The 18884-nt window shown below is 42.0% G+C and overlaps 1 protein-coding gene across 3 annotated transcripts in view; it reads left to right on the forward strand.

Moving 5' to 3' along the window:
* jade2 (jade family PHD finger 2) overlaps nucleotides 1–18884 on the forward strand; it is a 226894-nt gene that overhangs the window by 17505 nt on the left and 190505 nt on the right. For all 3 annotated transcript variants that reach the window (XM_085421111.1, XM_085421112.1, XM_085421113.1), the window contains exon 2: nucleotides 13684–13747. In XM_085421111.1, coding sequence (XP_085277237.1) covers nucleotides 13684–13747 — 64 coding nt within the window. The remainder of the gene's footprint in view (nucleotides 1–13683; nucleotides 13748–18884) is intronic.

Here is an 18884-nt window from a genome sequence, read left to right on the forward strand (position 1 = left end):
GGACATTCGCTTTTTATGACTAACTGTGGTAATTTCACCAAGGAGTACTTTCTCCTTCATTTTGATGTGAGCTGACAGGCTGCACCTCCTTTGCTTGCTGCTTTCACAGTGCAGTTAGATTGGTGAGTGCATGCACTGGAGCATTTTTAATAAATGTGATTTAATTGTACAGACTCGATGGTACACCTTTCAAAGTGAATAAAGTTTCTGAAATCTTGCTTCTAACATGCACGAATGTGAATTCATCCTTCGTCTTTGAGGAGCATGCGTACTTGGTGTCTGTGCTGTAGCTCACTCTACTCTATATGAACTGCTAAAACCAGCTGAGGCATGAATTTCTTTCCCACCTGCTGTTCGCTGCCCGCGTACGGCCTTTTTCTCAAGCCTTATATGTTGCACATTTCAGAGGACAGTCCCCTTTAAACATTCAGTCAGACACAGTGCTCTCAGCAGTGTCATAGTCAGCCAATTAATTAGCTCCCCAGGCAACTTGGCTTTTCCCAGCATGCATTAGTCAACCTTCTCACTGTAAATGGTTTGGGCTGACAGAAAAACCATGAACAGAAAATGTGGCTTATACCAGCTAATACCTAAGGTGTCTTTCTAAGCCCGGTAAAACTCACCGACACGTGCGCGTGCACACATACGCGCAACATACGTGTGTGTGCGTATACATATTTGTATCCAGAGCATTACGCAGCAAAGCTCCACCTAGTTTTAATCTCAGCAGAAGTGTAATCAGCCAGAGTAACTGGGGAAAAAATAAGTCACACCAGTGGATTCTGCTAGAGTAATATGGACTAGATTGCACATGACAGCTAATCTGAATTAATCTGAGCTGAAGGAGACCGGACTGGTTTTTGAAGGCAGACTTTAAAGGCTGATAGTAACATCTTAACGTTAAGCAAAGGGATGATTACCACTGGATCAATCACACCATTCCTGCATATTAATTGGGACACGCGGTTTGATGTGGAAAAATTTTGGATGTTTTTTGTAGTTTTCCTGCGTATGGAACAATCAAGATGCAATTAAGGTGCAGACGCTCAGCCTTAATTCATTGAAGCTAAGTTAATTAACCACTGAGGAATAACATCCATTTTTATACACACTACCCTATTTTCAGGGGCTTAAATATAATTGAAAAAATTAAACTGATTATTTTTAACACTTTGTTAAGACTGCCTGATGTCTGGAAACCACAGACATCACAATTTGTAATGCATTGCTAGGCCTTTATTGTAGCTGTCTTCATTTGTAGTTTGCTTTTCTGCCTTCAGTTTTGTTCTCTGGTTGTAAAATACATAGTTAATAAGGTTGAGATCATGTGATCAGCTCAGCCACTGAAGAAGATTCTGCTTCCTTACCTTTAAAAACTTCTGGGTTTACATTAACAGTATGTTTTGGGTAATTTTCCATCACTACTGTCACATGCCTGAAAGAATAGCTCTATATACCGCAGAGAGCTTCTGTCTGCTTCTGCTTTCTGTCACGCCATCAATAATTATAGTAACCCAATGTGACTGGAAGCCACACATCCATGCATCCCCGTGACACCGGTATGTTTTGCAGGTACTGCGTTATGCATAGGCTTGTAGCCCATTCCAAGTTCCCACCATTCGGGTACAGGTTGATCTTAGTTTCTTCTGTCCACTCTGGTGATCATCAGTATGAGCCTTGTGTGCCTTATGATGGGCTTGGAGAATAATATACCTCCTTCCTGGAGCAAAACTGCTCATTTACGTCTGTAGTCCCGGGCAGATCACATAAAAATGTAAATCATTGAAAGGATCCTGCGCTCATCTACCTTTGTGGGAGTCTGTGGACATCTATGGTTGGTCATGATGTCGAGCTCAGCGGCCACTGATTTGGTCATTCCTAATAATCCTGCATTTTGTCTGAGTTATTATTATTATTATTGTTGTTAATTAAGTTAATTATTTGCCTGTTTCACATGCATTTGGTCCTCCTGTGACTGGATGTTGTGGTTCCCAGAAACAGCTTCCAATAGCAAATACCACATTTGGAATTAACTCCAGACTTTTAACAAGCTTTATTTATGGGAAAAAATGAAGAAAAAAAAAATCACATCTGGCTCATGAAACAGGGAATTGTCCAATTTCATTCAAGCCTTAAGTCCTCACTGTGTAATACAATAATTTTGGGCAACCCTTTGAATTACAGCCGAGAGTCTGCCCTTCAGTTGCGCTCTGATTGTTTCCTCTGATATCTGTTGTGGTGTAAAGAGGCAAAATGGTGAAAATTAGAGAAAAAGAGAAACCATAACTCTTTTGGCTCTTTTTTTGTTACATACTTGGGCCACAGGGCAGCGGATAGCATGTCAACACCTACAGTGTGTATGAGTGAGTATTTGAATGTGGTCTCCGTCTCTTTGCCTGTACGCTTGGTTTTTTTTTTGGTTACTGAATTTAACTAATTCTGAATTAGATGAAATGGAGACCAGGTTGTGATGCATTTTTTTTAAATGAACCAGATCAATAGGAAATGTGGTTTTGTTTAATGTACTTTAAAGTTCTTTTATGGTTTAAGTGTTTGTTCATACTTCTAATTTGTTGTCATTACACTCAGATTTCTGTTGTGCGAGGCTAACAGACTGCTGTTTGCCTCTGCAGCTCCTCTGTCTTCCTCTGAATTTTTTTTTAATAGTCTCCCGGTCGGTTTAACCTCTGAGCTCTGTGAACTCTCTGCTGTATTGATCTGGAATTCCCGATACCTCAGTCCTTCTCTCTGCTCTTTCCTAAACTTAATTCCTTCCTTTTCTTTAGACCTGTTTAGCCACACCAAATCACATCAGTTCGTGACATAGTTAAATATTTCATTCTGTTTGATGGTCTTCTCCTCTTTGTACAACAGGGTTTCATTGATTCTGACAGCTGGCTGCCTCCAGCTATTGTCCTGCTTCAACTCTGACGGAGTGCAGAGCTATTATAGTACGGGAACATAATGCAACACAAACCAACAGCATTGTGATGGAGTGAAACACATGAATGCAACAATGTGCTCTGATAGAGCACTATTTAAGTCATCTATAATTTTTGGGCTACAGAGTAATAGAAAGTACTTCCCAGTATTTTTCCCAGTGCTTCAGATTGTTTGGATTTTGGATTTTTGACTGTTGCTTTTTAATAAAGAATCTTAAATCCAAACATATCATAAAAGACTGTCTCACATTTATTTCTTAAAAATATAATATGTTTTTTAACAGATATGGAAAGTTGTTGGGTAATTGACTACTTGGCTCTATATTATCATGTATTACATTATATCTAAAATGATGCATTGATGCAGTATAATTCGGTACAATACATCCAAATGTGCTGCAGCTGTCGACTGATACGCATAGCACTGCATCATAAAACATGGGGCTGTTTGATGCACTCAAATAAAACAGTCTCATAGGACTGATAATAAATGACATCAGGCAACAAAGTCCTGTAATCTGCTTTTTGAAGGTTCCTGCAACATAATGCCTTTGCCGTTGTAAATATGATATGAGGATGTTTCTCTTTGCTGGGATTTCCCTCAGTGGCTGGCAGCCAAATATTACACTGTTCACTTAAAGCCAGCTGGCTTCTTTTTACGTTTCTTTTTAATTCCAATAGTTTTAATTAACAAGTTGATATTCACGTATGTTTTACGGCTACAGTAAGATGGCTCGATATTATGGCAGTTAGTTTGATCAGATTAGACATCATTACCTACGAAATAATCTAAAAATAATCTGCTCGCAACTTAATGTTCATCCTGCTCCTTATCTGGGATCACCCTCTAGAGGAAGCCCATTTCAGTAGCTTGTATCTGTGATCTTATTCTGTCACGAGTCACAGATCCCGACCATAGGTGAGGGAGGGATTGTGAATCGAGTGGCAAGTCAATAGCTTTGCTTTCACACTTGGCTCTCTCTTCACCAAAGTAGATTTGTATGTCATCCCCATCCCTGCCAATGCTGTGCCAATCTGCAGGCCACTCTCCTGCTCCTCTGCTCTCTTATTCCTGAACCTAACCCTGAGATAATGTTCTCCAATTGGGGCAGCAGTTCATCCAGGAGTGGGCAATCCAACCTTTTCCAGCTGGGAACCATAATCTCAGACTTGGAGGCGCTAATTCTCAATCCTGCTTGGCTGTAGATCGTCCCAGTGTGATCAGGAGGTCAGTGTCTGATGAAACCAAAAGAACCACATCATCTGCAAAAAACAGAGGGTTGGTCTTGAAATTCTGTCCATTAATAGTTTGGTAAGTCCAGGTGGAGTCCTTCCACTGGGAACAGGCCCGACTGATATCAGATGTTTTACACTGATATATTGGCAAATAGCTAATGTTGAGCTCTACTTTCAGTGTGTTTGTACAGGGTCCTCATGTGTCAGGCAAAATAGATACAGATGAATACATTACGTTTATGTACGGTGAAAAAAATACATCTTAATTCGGAGAAAAGACTTGTGAGTATAAAAGTTTCAACCATTAGTTATAGGTGACCATGATGCGTAAGCATTAAATGTAGGATGCTTGTTTTTTCTGCTCCTAGAAATGTGAAAGTCACAGTGTCCTTTACAATCAAGTACTTCATTCAGAGGAGCTCACCAAAAAATAATATAAAAGATTTCATAAACTGCTTTCGTGGTTAGCTGCCGTTTTAGTCAGCACTATGGGTAAGCAGCAAAAGGAAAGTCAAAAGTCAAATTAAAAATAGATTCAATTATATAAAAAAGTGATTTAAACCATTCTGGCTCCAGAGATAAAAGCATGCCGTACCATCTGTTGTAGCCTTTTGGCAAGAAGGCAGACCATCACATACTCCCTCTTGTTTCTCTCCTTTTGTCTCTTTCTTTTTGGTTTTCAATTCAGGACGTAACCCAGTGCAGACCTGGTGTTTGCTTCGCTGCACTGATAGATATAAAGTTGTACATTTGCGAGTCGTTTCCCTCTCCTTTTCTCCCTCACCCACCCCGTCTCTCTGTAGAACACAAAATATCTCAATCTGCAGGCTAAGCTGGGATTCACCGAACTGATTGAAGACACGGTTGTGCATACTGCATGAGAGGAAGGAGGACGGAGAGACATACAGTAGAAAATAGGAAGTAAGGTCGGGCGACTGAGTGAAAGGAAAGGAAGGGTATCAGGTGCAGATATAGAAAAAGTGAGCCAGAGCTGGAGAGAAAAATTGAGAAAATGAACTTAGTGGCTGTTCTTGGCAGTTGTTGAGCCGTTGGTCTGCTTTCTGCCTTAGGTGATTCTGCTCCCCCCAAAAAAACAGGAGGGGAGGGGGATTTTTAAGGCGATACAGTGACATTTCCAATTACTGTCAAGTCTTTCACTTAAACGGGCCAGCAATTCCCCCTTTACGCATGCATTGAGAAATGCTGGGTTACCACAGGACAGGAGGTTAAAGAGACTGTCCGCTAAGCTTACAATCACAGCTTCAGCCCTCATGATAGCTTTATGTCTGGTTAACTAAAGATACCAGCAGCATCTTAAATAACAGGTGAGATTTTAATGGGCAAAATAGAACAATTAATCCTTTATTTTTTGTATTTTGAAAATGGTTGGTAGGTTAAATAACTTGAGCGGCCAAAATTTGCCAGATTGGCTGACAACGCTTTGTCGTTCTGGTCAGTTCAGTGAAAAAAATTGAAAAAGAAAGGGAAATGGTGCAGCCTTAAGAGGAAAACTCTTTATAATTCAGTCCAAAACATATGAGCGCCTGGCTACTGCTTAAATGTACTGCTTGCCTACCAGTTGCAGGACTAAAAAAACACCACAATTGGAACCAAAAGTGGGCTGTGATTAAGTAAAATGAACCCAGCTCTCCAACTGCTACTCTAACATTATACAGAAATCGCTTTGGACTGTCTTCACACAATGGGGAATAAGTTTCGGGATTTTGTACTTCACTAAGTAACAGCTTGTTAGCATTAACAGCAAACCAAATGAAATCCAAGTGTCAGAAGCTAGCTCACAGTGCCAGGGTGCAAACATTCCCTTCCTCTGTAAAGACAAGAGTCTGGTTGAATGGCTCTGTAATCAACCATCTGTTAAATGCAAAACCTCCTGTGCAATAATTGTCGCATTATTTACGCCTATGCTGTTTTGCAACCAGCAGCCGCTACCTCGAGGCCTTGGTCAACACAAAAGACAAGCTGAAAGAGTCGCTTTAGGTAATAGTTTTTTTCCCTACATCTTTATTTATTTTAAAACTAAACAAGCCGTTGACCTTTGCCATTCAAAATTTTAAAGTAAACTATATTAACGACTCTACAGCGTTCCGACTGTGTTGCATGCAGGTTTTTTTTCCTGGAAATATCTTTTTAACCTGTTATAGAAATATTAGAAGGTTTGCCATGACAAGATTTTGAGTTGTGACGGTACCAAAAGCACACTTTCTATGCATTACATCAAACACGGGTCGCGACTGTGAGCCAGGATAAGCAATCCCAGAATCCCTAATTTTAATATTTCCGGCTTTCTCTACAACCCCAATTCCAAAAAAAGGATACCGGTTAAATATGAATAAAAACAGAATGCAGTTATTTGCAAATCTCATAAACCCTTATTTTATTTACAGCGGAACAGAAGAAAAATGGCATGGCAACACATCTGAAAAAAGTTGGGACAAAGCCATGTTTACCACTGTGTAACATCGCCTGTTCTTTTAACAACAGCCTGTAGATGTGTGGGAGCTGAGGAGAGCAGCTGCTGGACTTTAGAGAGGAATGTCGTCCCATTCTAGTCTGATAGAGGATTCTAGCTGCTCAACAGTCCTCTGTCTTCTTTGTCTTTTTTTCTTTTCATATTATGATGTGTCAAATATTTTCAATTGGTGAGTCCAAGTCCAGCATTTGGACTCTTCTACTGTGAAGCCATGCTGTTCTAATAGATGTGTCATGCGGTGTGGTAGGACTCAGGCGCAGAGCAGAGTTCAGGGGAAAACAACGTTTATTTACACAGTCACCAGGTGCAGATATATACAGTGAGGGGAGCGGGGGTCCTGGGTCCGAAAGGGAAGTCCGGGATAGGAGTCACATACATGCTAGCTCTTCTTCTTTACAACGGTTCAAACAACAGGTTGGTCATGGGTCTGGGGAAACTGTGCACAGGAGAAAAGAGGGTTACACAGAGATCACAGCAGGTCCACAACGCTTAAGGATACCAGGCTAAGGTTTACTGACGTGTCCAGCACAATCATCCAGCGGTGAGGCTGTCTGCGTCCCGGCCTCAAGAGTCCAACCCATAATTAGAGCCTGACGAGATGCAGGTGTGTGTGCCAAAGGCGGGAGCTTTCAGTGAGCTCCGCCCTGGCGGGGAGGAGAGAGGAGAATGTACACAAAACACATGTGGCCTTGTGGAGCCGGCCGGGCAGACACGGGGACCATGACAAGATGAAGGATGCTGTTGATCGTATTGCTGAAATATGCAAAAAAGACATTATGGGAGCATATGTTGCTCTAACACCTGTATATATGTTTTAGTATTGATGGTGCATTTCCAAATGTGCCAGTTCAGTAGGCACTGTTGCACACCGATACCATCAGAGGTTAAAGTTTTTGAGCTGAGTGCTAACAAAAGCCTGATAGTCCCGCTCCTCTTTAGCTGGGAAGATGCTGCGTCTGTGTTTTACAGAAAGAACTTCACTGTTCGTCTTCTTTAAACAACATTTTTCCACTTTTCCACAGTCCATTTTAAATGAGCCCGAGAGAAGACGGCGGTGTTTCCAGACCGTGTTCACATGTTGGCTCTTCTTTGCATGATAGCGAAGTGAACTGTTTTTAGTGATTTCTGGCAGTTTTTCTGAGCTCATGTTGTGATTTCCACGACAGAATCACGTCTGTTTTTGATGCAGTGCCACCCGAGGACACAGACATTATTATTATCAGCCTTTTCTCCATATTTCCTGAATCTGTGCACGGCAGATGATGAGATATTCAAAGTCAGTTCTACTTCAGGGAACATTATTCGGAAATTGTTCCAGAACTGCAGGTTTTTTCTTTCTTTCTTTTTTTTTTCAGAGTGAGGGACTGCTGCTCATCTTTACTTCAGAGAAGCTCTCCCTCTCTAAGATGCTCTTTTTATACCCAATCATGCTGTAAATTAATCCAGTTAGTTTCTTTTCAGTGCACTGGTAGAGCTGTAGTATGAGATGTCCTTGTAGACATTTTAAAATGCCAGGACATTTTGCATACCTTGATTGATGCTCTTTAAACTCTCGTGGGATCCAGTGAATAATCCTTTTGTGTCTCTCGACTTTTTTTTTTTTTTTGTGATCGAGCACCTGCAAAAGGTTTCCTGACGTACGCTCTGCACCTTCTTCTTGGTGTGTTTTCATTCAGTTTGGGTTTACCACCTCGTTCTTGTCATCACCAGCTCCTGCTGTTGATCTTTGGTCAGGCTGTTGAGCGACATCACTGTGTGTGTTATTAGGCAGCTGGAAAAGGAGATGCTAATGCGCACACGCTGTGGTTTGCTCAACTCGCACAGAAAAATAAATAAATCGAATAAAAACCAGCGTTTTACAAGAGAGACACCTGGTTGTTTTTAGTGCTCAGTAAATTGACCGGCCGGCTCAAACCGCAAACCAGGTCGTCTGAAGCTCAAGCTCTGAATCTTTGTGCTTATTCGAGCCCGTGCCTCAAAATGTCTCTGTTGCAGTTGCTTTAAAACACTCCCAAAATGACTCATTTAGCAGGTTGGTGTAAAACATAGACCCTCAAACTTATTTTATGTCTTATTTTCTCAGCGTTGACATTTTCCTTTAAGCGGTCAGGAGAGAAATGACTGAGCTGCACATGGAAAGAAAGAAAAAAACCAAAACGCATTGGTAGCCCGAGCGTGGTTTAAGTGGGTCGTCTGCGAGTTTAATAGGCGAGGGGAAACCCTGAGATGGATCCAAGCGTGCAGACTCGAAGTCAGACAGTCGTAGCCGGAGGAAGTCGGTGATGTACTTAACAACTCCCCTCAAAGGCAGGAAGACGAGGTAAAGCTAGACAGATGGGAAGAGGTGGAAAGACGGCGAGAGAGAGAAAGGCAACAGAGGTTGAGGAAGTCAATAATGTACTTAACCTTACTCCACAGACTCCGTGTCCCTGTTATTGTAAGGCAAGTAAAGACGGGAAGGGGGGAGGAAGAGGGGAAGAGTGAAATGGCAGGACTCTGGAGTGGAAATGGTCACAGGCAGCAAAGAAGCGCGGCGTTTTTTTGTTTTTTTTGTTTTCGTCAGCATAAATGTCAGAGTACTTAAGTGTGTGCAGGACAGGCGGGGAGGCCAGGCTACAGGAAGAGCCCCATTTAAGAGGGAATAGCCCAGTTTTACTGGCACATAAATCTCTCCTCCCCACTCTGAAGGTTGTAAGACAGCTCCTCTTTTAGGCTTCCTCCTTCAGTTTGGAAATACGCTAAAACCCCTTTTTTCTGGACTTTATCTTTTCCTTTTTCTTTAGCTCAGTCTCTGTCTCCTTCAGACTCTCTTGACCTATACCCTCTTTTTTCCCCTTTGACCCTCAAGCTAACAGCAGGCAATAGATTAACAACATTTTATTGGGCTGTTTGTCCCCACCCCCTTTTTCTCTTCACTATTCTTTCTATTCGATTCTAGCCAGAGATGGATTTTAAATTAAACTCAGTTTGTGAAAGTAAGCTTTATTTTTAGTCTCTCATTATAGTATACCATCGTTAACATTTATGTGTCTGACTTTGCATTTATTTGTGTGCTGATCTGACAGCATTTTGACTTTCATGCCTGTGGGTTCCTTCTGATCTTTGCCCACATTTTACAATTAAGAAATGCTCAAATTCAGGGTGGCAAAAGATGCCGAAGCTTAAGTGATTTTTGACACGACACAGACTGTCAATCTCTTTGCTTGAGTGAAGAATGCAATTTCCTCTAGAGCGTTCACAAATATTATAAACACATAGTTTATTTCATTACGAAAAGAGGGTCTCCAGATATTTTTAAATGGAGTGTTTATTGAACCTTTTGACTAAAATAAAAAAAGTAATTTGTTGAATATGTTATTTTTTAATTTGTTTTCAATCTTTTTTTTGCATAAAATGTGCCATTTATTTAGCTCCTTTTACATCTCATGGTGTAGAAGTCGCAAAACCTCATGTATCAAATATACATTTGGCTTCAAAGGGATACGTTTATTTACAAAGTTGCTTAACGGCTTTTGGGGAAACTTTTGTTGGCTAATCAAAACCAATTTTTGGCTAAATATTTGAAATCGACAAAAAAGTTATTTAACAGTATTTTGAATTTGAATTGAAATAAATATTTCAATTTCAATATTAGAATCATTAATAAAGCCTGAGGGGGCTTTATTATGTATGTATATTACAGCAAGGCAGATGCTTGCTGTAATATACATAAGAAGCTAAATTACATAATTGGAAGGCTACTGTGGATATGGGTACCCGGTGGCTTTTAAATTTGCACTGCATGTATCTGTTCTAATTAAAAAATAAAACCAGCTTGAAATGGTTACATCTGAAATTAACGGTTGTTAGATAATAAAGTTGAGTATCTCCCTGATACACTCAATCAGGGGTGCTCAATACGTCGATCGCGATCGACCAGTCGATCGCAAAGGTAGTATTGGTAGATCGCATGGCATTAAAAAAATAGATGCCAGCCTATCATCCATCCCGTCACTTGATTGATACAGGGAAGCCAGTCAGATGACAGCAGATTTTTTCTGACGCTTAGGTCGCTGCGCATGCGCAAACAGCGGCGCGAAGTGTAGTAAAACTGACAAGCTAGTCAGCGAGTTAACTCCAATTTTTAGCTCTCGGTTTTTTCTCTTAAACCTGGCCGTCAGCAGCTACTGTCCGGACTATGCATCCCTGGCTGATTCAATTCAGTGCAAGTCATCAGAGTAAACTCAGGTAATGACAAAAAATTTACATAGTTAATTGTGTTGTGAAATATTGGATATTGCGGTTATGCATGTATATACATTGTAGATATAAAGAATCCTCAATATATTTATAAATATATGTTTTGGATTTTTGTAGTGGGTAGATCATTTTGACTTGGTCATTTTATAAGTAGCTCACATGCGGAAAAAGTGTGAGCACCCCTGCACTAAATGCATCTGCTGTGTTATGTACAGTAAGCTGATCTCTTGGCAGGGGCCCATTCATGTTGAGCGATATCCTTTATGACTCAAGTGTTTTGCAGTCTTTTTGCGGAGGAGGCAAACTTTCTGTATTCTTGGTTCTCATAAGATGAAGGAGTCCTTTGGAGTTTTCTCGCTTATATCGAGTGTTTGCAGTCTTTTACGTCATATAAGCACATCGAAGGCGTTTCCGATCTTCAAAAAACAACACAAAGCGGAGAATTTCTATAGAAATATGCTTTTACTTCCAGTCTGTTTACGTTACCTTGCTCCCTTTAGTTTCTGTTTGTTGGTCTTTTAGACCTAAAGACCACCGCATGATTTTTTTGTTAACCTCCCGCCGCTACTTGTTGAGCGGTAGTGAAGCTGTGAAAATTAGAAACACTTTCATTGTACAAGTTGTTCCTTAGTATTGCAAACATGTTTCGAAAGCTTTACTTTGAAGGCAGATGTTTCTGTCGCACTTTTCACATTTTGATTACTGTTGATGACTGTTTGCAGGCAAATCACTGCCTCATATACAAACATCTGCAAAGCAGTAGCGAGGAGGTTTCGGTAGAGCACCGTATACCTCTTTGTCAACTCTTCTTCTTTTTCCTTCAACTTTATCTTCATCTTCTTCTGATTCCCCCCTGGCATCCTCTTCTGTCTCAACCACCCTCTGCACATCCTTCTTCACTATATCCGTGAACCTCTGCTGTGAACTTCCTTTTTTCCTCCCGCCTGACAACTCAAAATTTAATATCCTTTGTTGAATATATCCACTACACCTCCTCTGTGCACATCCAAGCCATCTCAGCCTTGCCTCACCAGCGTTGTCTCCAAATGGTTCAACCTGAGCTGTCCCTCTCACGTACTCTGATGCTCATCCTGGTCTTTTAAACTCGTAAGCATTTTGTAGACCTTCCCTTTAACTCTTGCTGTCAAACATCCCCCCCCCCACTACACTCGTGTCCACCCTCACCAACCTGCCTGCGCTCTCTTCTTTACCTCTCTTGTTGCTTTGGATGGTTGACCCCAGGTAATCTTCATCATTACACCTCCCTCTATTTCGCACACATGTATTCTGTCTTGTTTCTACTGACTTTCACTCCTTTTTTTCTCCAGAGCGTGCCTCCACCTCTCTACATTCTCTTTTACCTGCTTCCTGCTCTCCCTGCAGGCCTTTCATTGTAACCCCACAATCAGTCTGTGAAGGTTCTCAGTCATCCAGGTCATCGTAGTCAAAGGAGCTTGGAAAGAAAAGCGTCTGGACTTCTTTAAGTTGCTTGAAGACGTTTCACCTCTCATCCGAGAAGCTTCTTCAGTTCTAAGGTCAAATGGTGGAGAGTCCCAGATATAAACCTAGTGGGAGTATCCCCCCACAGAGGGACAAAAGGACCCCCTGATGATCCTCTAATCGCCTGAGCCAAGGTGGGAAACTGGGTGTGGGTCCCAATCAGCCAGAGTTTCGGGTGTGTTCATTGTGAAACCTGGCCCCACCTTATCATGCGACTCTCCACCATTTGACCTTAGAACTGAAGAAGCTTCTCGGATGAGAGGTGAAACGTCTTCAAGCAACTTAAAGAAGTCCAGACGCTTTTCTTTCCAAGCTCCTTTAACCCCACAATCAGTAAAACTGAAAATGTGCAGGAATCGGCACTGAGTTGCTTTGCTCTTGTGCGCCTTTGCGTCTCTTAGTACAGAAGGCTCCCAGTGGATTTGAAGGAAATTGAAAAATGTTGCAGGACAAAGCGAAAGGTGGTCAAAAATCTCATAATCTTCTATGCCTTTACAGCTTGCTTCCCCACTTCTTTAAAAAAACATCACTGAGTGAAAGCAGGTTTTAATCCCATCACTAAAACACTGCTGTGACTTTGCAGTAGAACAAATTCCTTCTGGATCAAACTGAATAGCGGCCCAAAGCTCAATTTTAGTTTTCAGTGCTTATCTTAGAATTAGAAAGATAAGGTGACAAATGAACATAATGCTGTTATTAGAAAGAGATGTCCAGATGATAGAGGTTGCTTTTTAGTGCGCTTTATCACAAAGAAACACAGCTGCTTAGAGCTTTAGAAAGCGTCCTAGATTTTATCTGGATGAGAGAAGCCTGTGTTTTTTTTTTTTTTTTTTTGCTCTCACTTGATTTGGTTTCACTCCATTATAATGAAGAAAGGAGTACCTTCAGTATTGAAACAGATGCATAAGAAAGGGTCTTGTGCCAAAGCTGGCAGTGAATACAAGGCTAATAAAAGGATGGATTCATTGTCGACTAGTACAAGGATTCCCTCTGTATGTGTGGTGGTGGTGGTTGTGGGGTGGTGGGAGGAAAAATGGAACAACTGTATCCCAGGGAGTCCAAAGTGCTAATGTGTAACGGTGATCAAGTCAGTTTATTCTGGCAGGCTGCCTGCTGGAGGCTCTGACAGATTGGTGCCATCAGCACATTATTTCATTAACACTTGTGTTTTCATGGTGAACATCTTCTCACTCGTCATTTTTCTCTCTCTCTCTTGCCCCCCTCCCTCCCTCCCTCCCTGCCCGCCTGCCTGCCTGCCTGCCACCCCCCTAACAGATGGAGAGCGAAAAGAAGAGGAGAAAATACTCCACGAGCAGCAACGACTCTGACACCACTGACAGTAAGTTGGGATTCAGGGAAAGGGTATCTGTGTGTGTGTGTGTGTGTGTGTGTGTGTGTGTGTGTGTGTGTGTGTGTGTGTGTGTGTGTGTGTGTGTGTGTGTGTGTGTGTGACGATGGAATCCTGAAAGTGTGAGAAAAGCGAGTTCCTCTGCTGCTTTTATACGGTGAGCTGCCTGGTCTTCGTCAATTCCCAATTCTCGTATTCACTCTCCATATAGACTTTCCTCCTGTCTCATGGTTGTCCTCCCTCTGCTCATTAAGACTTGCCATTTTAAAACCGAGCTACACTGGAAACATGAGCGCGATTTAACCAGTTAGCATAACAGAAATCACCGGTGGGAATAAGAACTTAAGGTTTGAAGAATAAAGTCTTTATTTTTAGAATAAGTGCGAATTTGTCGGAAAATGTCGTTCTTTGAGAGAGATGTTGCTACGAAAACAGATTGTAGTGCATCATTACTGGACGAGCAGATTGCAAAATTTGAGGCATTTTGAAACGGAGCCTGCAAATACAGGTGGTTTACTTGGGCAATACCACAAGGAAAGCCATCTTTTTCAGTTTATGCAACACAAAACAGCCATCTGTGTAGTAAGTACGACTTGGGGGTCTCGGAGGCTCGTCTTGTCCCTTTTAACAGAAAAACCTTCTTGTAGGTGTTTTGTATAATTGCATGTTGATCCAGTGGTTATCACCGTTCCCTCACACTGGTTTAAATCCTTCAGTCGGCTAGGACCCCTCTGCGTGGGGCATGTTGTCCGTGTGCTTGCGTGGATTCTCTCTGGGTATTCTCCCAAAGTCCAAAGCCTTGTGTTTTAGCTTAACTGGAGATTGCTTTGACCGTATGACTTGTTATCTGTCTCTCTGGCTGGGCCATAAAGGGGCACTGGATTACCCCTCCAGGGTGTATCTGACCTTTCGCCTCATGACAGCTAGGATAGTCTCCAGCCCCCACGACCTTGAATCGGATAAGAAGTTAGGAAGATAGATGGATGTCCCCCTGCGTGTGACATTTTAACCATTCTTCCCATGCAAAGTTCCATTATTTGCAAAACCTTGAGGGTTTTCTTGCACGTATCATCAGTTTCAGGTCCACCCACAACATTTCAGTGGAGCTAAGATCTGTACTTGACTGTATATTGTACAGTCCCTTGTGTCTTTTCCAATTTCTCTAACTGGTACAAAGGTCTGTGTATTTAAGTCTTGTAATACTTTGTTAAAGTAAAGAGAAGATGTGCAGATCCAGATAAACCCTGATCTCTCCGGGGAAATCAAGTTGATGCTGTTTATTACGATACGAATTATTAAAAACAAAGTTGGAAGTTGCGTTTGAGTGCAGTTGAACTTGATGAACTATGTCAGTAAACACACCACAAACTGCAACCACGCTCTTTTTTTTTCTTTTCAGAAGCTGCATTATCGCGTCAATTCTCACGCCTTCGCCAACCTCTGCTGAGGTTGGCATCTCTTTATCACCACCGAAAAAGTAGATTCAGCTCACAATGTTTTGGCGTGCATCAGGTTTGGTTCTTTATTAATATCTGGACTTAGATATCTCAGACAAAGCCGTCTTTTGCTTGCAGGGCATGTCTGGATGTCAGTTCTGGATGTGTTTGAGCTCCCCACTTTACTAAATAAGGTGCTTAATACACGCAGACTCAAAGTCAATAAAGCGGACATGTCACATTTGCATTTTGCAGTTATGTCTGGCCTTGTGTGCTTTACATTTAATGTTGAGCACATAGTTAATTAGCTGAGTGACAAATTGATATTATAGGGTGGGATGCATGGTTTGACGGAGTGGCAGATATGTTTTCCTCCCAGAGTTAATGACACAAACTCAAACAACTTCTAAGACGAGCAGACAGGCAATCCTCTAAGACGAGAGGATAGGAACATCTGGCCAGACTACCGCATGTCTGACACTGGCAGCTTCTGTAGAGAAATGAATCTTTTAACAGTCTTCGAATGAAATACGTTGTTATACAAGCACAAATGGCCACAACAGCTGATGACTGTCTTTAAAATACGAGGGTTTATTCACTGAAGACAGCCAGCGATTTCAATTTCATTTTAAATGTCATTCTTCTCGGCTTTTGTCAGTTCAGTGTGACTAATTCTTGGCATTTTCGCGGCACGCATTTTTGCAGTAAGCAAATATATTTGTTTGGCTATTCCCTTGGCAATATTAGAGAACAGATCAAAATTAGACACATCAGAAAGCGAGCTGTACAATTAAAAAAAACACAACAGAACCTGGCATTTGTTTTGGTGTCGCTAAACCCGGCTGCGCTAATGAGGTTTTCAGATATTATTTTAATGCTTGTCTAAATGAGTATAAATAAAAGAGTTATCCTTTCACAGCGTGGTGCCTTGAAAACTATAATGATAAAAGTATTCTCACCCATCTTGTGGTACATTTGTGTGTACGCCAGAGCAAAATATTTTCATTTGTGACAATCTTTTTCTGGAATTAAATCCAGTTTGGTATTTCAGCTTAATATAAATGGAACTGTAGTGATAGAAGAGATTAGATAAAGAGAAGCACTGACATTACTCTAGAAGCTTAAACAGGGATCTGATCAGGAAGAATTGTCAGTACTTTTAATACCTTCTCATTGAGCTCCAGTGTGCTGAGAAATCTTGGACTGTGGAATTCATGCAAATGTTCTTTCACACATACCGCCAATTTAAATACTGCCGCTGACCAAACATTGCAGTGGAACTCCTCGATGACAGGGGCCTTCGCCACAGCAAGACAGCGGGCGTCAGGAATGTCTTGAGGAACACAACAAAGAGCCTGGTTGCAGCCTTTAAATTCCAAATTCTGAACATCTGCCAGATGCACCGGAACAGGCCCGATCCCTGGATGCCCCACCCACAACCCACAGGACCCAAAGAAACTGCTGCCAACTTCACAGCGGTAGACGCCACAGGACACCCAAGATGTGTTATGCCCATGCATCGAGGCGTCCAGGATGTTTTGGCAGCACGAGGCGTAGCCGTACACAATATTAGACAGGTAGTATAGTCGTGGCTGATCAGTGGGGATCTGCAGCCGGATTAAATCTGGGAAATGTAGTCATTCAAACTGTTTACACTACAGGCTAAAATGACCTCTGAAGGGCTTAACTGTTGTGTGGTCACAGCCCCGCGTGTATAATGCATTTTACAACAGGTTTAACAGGCTGTTTTGCAGACGTGACCGAGCCACCCCGCGTTGGAGGCCATGCACTTTGCTTTATAATCAGCCTTTAGCTGTTAGCTTCCCCTGCTCACTGCAGTGTGGGCTCCAGCTGCATCTGCTCACTGGAGGTTATCAGGTTTCTAATTGAAGGATGCCCATGATAATTTTGGCTGCTGTGCATCCAGCGTGGCTTTTAATTAACACGCGGCCACGATGGTAACTTCCAACTGCGCCGCGGCCTGTTTTGGTTATCTGGCCACAGTGATTGAGCTCTGCAGCTGCACTATGTTGGGCACGTGTAGATGTAACCTGCCTGGACACACACATTCTTGAGGAGTGCAGATTCATGAGTAAATGTAAAAAATCCTTAACAGATTAGTGTGCAGTCTGTTTTTATACCCTCGACGCTTACACGCATGGAACACAGTACTAAACAGAGAATGGTGGACAAGAAAATCAGCGGTGTCTGAGTGAGGTGTCATTCATCATCGGACTTCTGGAAGCTGTTTGGCTTTTTTGATGCTTGCGGTGGAGGCTGCTGCTGTGTAGGTGTCAAACGATGTTGCGACTGAGATGTATGATTAAAAAACTAATAACAGATTCTTGGCCGTTCTAGGATCTAACTGCCCAGTTTAACTTTGAAGAATGAAGGCTGGTTCTGTCTGACACAGATACTGTATATACATACAGCACCACACACTGTGTCCTATATCAGCCTGTAAGGTAAGCACACTGTGAATCTACGCCAGCGGTCCCCAACCCCTGCCGTTTGGTACCGGGCCGTGAGAGTTGAGGCTCGGGTGTAAAATTTATGGTTTTCAGGGTTTTTATTGTAATTTTTTTAATTGTTTTTATTGTTAACTCAGTTTCCCCAGGTATTTTCCCTTGTGTTATGAATAAATCTCCTCTTTTTTTGGTATCGGTACTGGTGTTATTTTGTTGTATTTATCCGCAACACCTTAAAGGCCAGTCCGTGGAAATATTGTCGGACATAAACCGGTCCGTGGTGCAAAAAAGGTTGGGGACTGCTGGCCTACACCTTAGAAAAGAAACAGAAGGATTCATATTTGAAGGTGCAGTCAAGAAGTTCTGGCAGTCACTCTAGCTCGTTTGTCCAGCAAGCACCCAAATACCTTATTGCTGAAATACAAAGGGCCCGACTGTCCCTTTACTACCTACCCTGGTCTTTCCCCCTCTTTCTTGTCTATTCCTTAAGCAAAACAAATAAAGCCGGAAAGGCCAAAAATAAAGACGTTCTGGGACTGCGTTATGTCTAAATCAAGTTTGTATGAGCTGATTTTGAATATTGTGTTGACATTCCCTTGAAGCGCTCTGTATCTTGCATCTCTGGACCACTTTCAGTGCAACTTCTGTTTGCACTTTTTCCTCTGAGATGCCCTCACTCCAACCGGTCACGGCCGATGCCCCTCCCTGCCTGAGGTTGGTTCTGCTGAAGGTTTCTTCCTGTTAAAAAAGGATTTTTTCCTTCCCACTGTCGCCAAAGTGCTTGTTTGGGGGAGGTCATATAATTATTGGGGTTTTCTCTGTTTTCTTTGTATTATTGTAGTGTGTCAATCTGTAAGTAGAGCGGACCGTTAAAGAGGAAAAGATCACACACAAATATGTCTGTGTGTGTGCTGTAATGACTGACAATGTAGGCAAACTGTGTATGGTGAAAAAATGTAGGAACATTGATGTGTTAGTGGCTTCCAATACAGTATGTCTTTTTGTGTGTGTGTGTGTGTGTGTGTGTGTGTGTGTGTGTGTGTGTGTGTGTGTGTGTGTGTGTGTGTGTGTGTGTGTAGTGTTGGTGATTTTTGAAGAGAGGCTCTCAGCGCAGTTTGCTCCTCAGACGTCATGAGCAACATTAGCGGGGTGGCAGCACTGCTGTTGTGGAAAGGGAAATATGTTGAGTGGGAGGCAGCGCACGCATGCACACTCGCATAAAGT

This window comes from Rhamphochromis longiceps, linkage group LG10 (genome assembly GCF_057381845.1).
Source record: "Rhamphochromis longiceps isolate RC_006_pf linkage group LG10, R_longiceps_female_GT1.1, whole genome shotgun sequence".
Lineage (NCBI taxonomy): Eukaryota > Metazoa > Chordata > Actinopteri > Cichliformes > Cichlidae > Rhamphochromis > Rhamphochromis longiceps.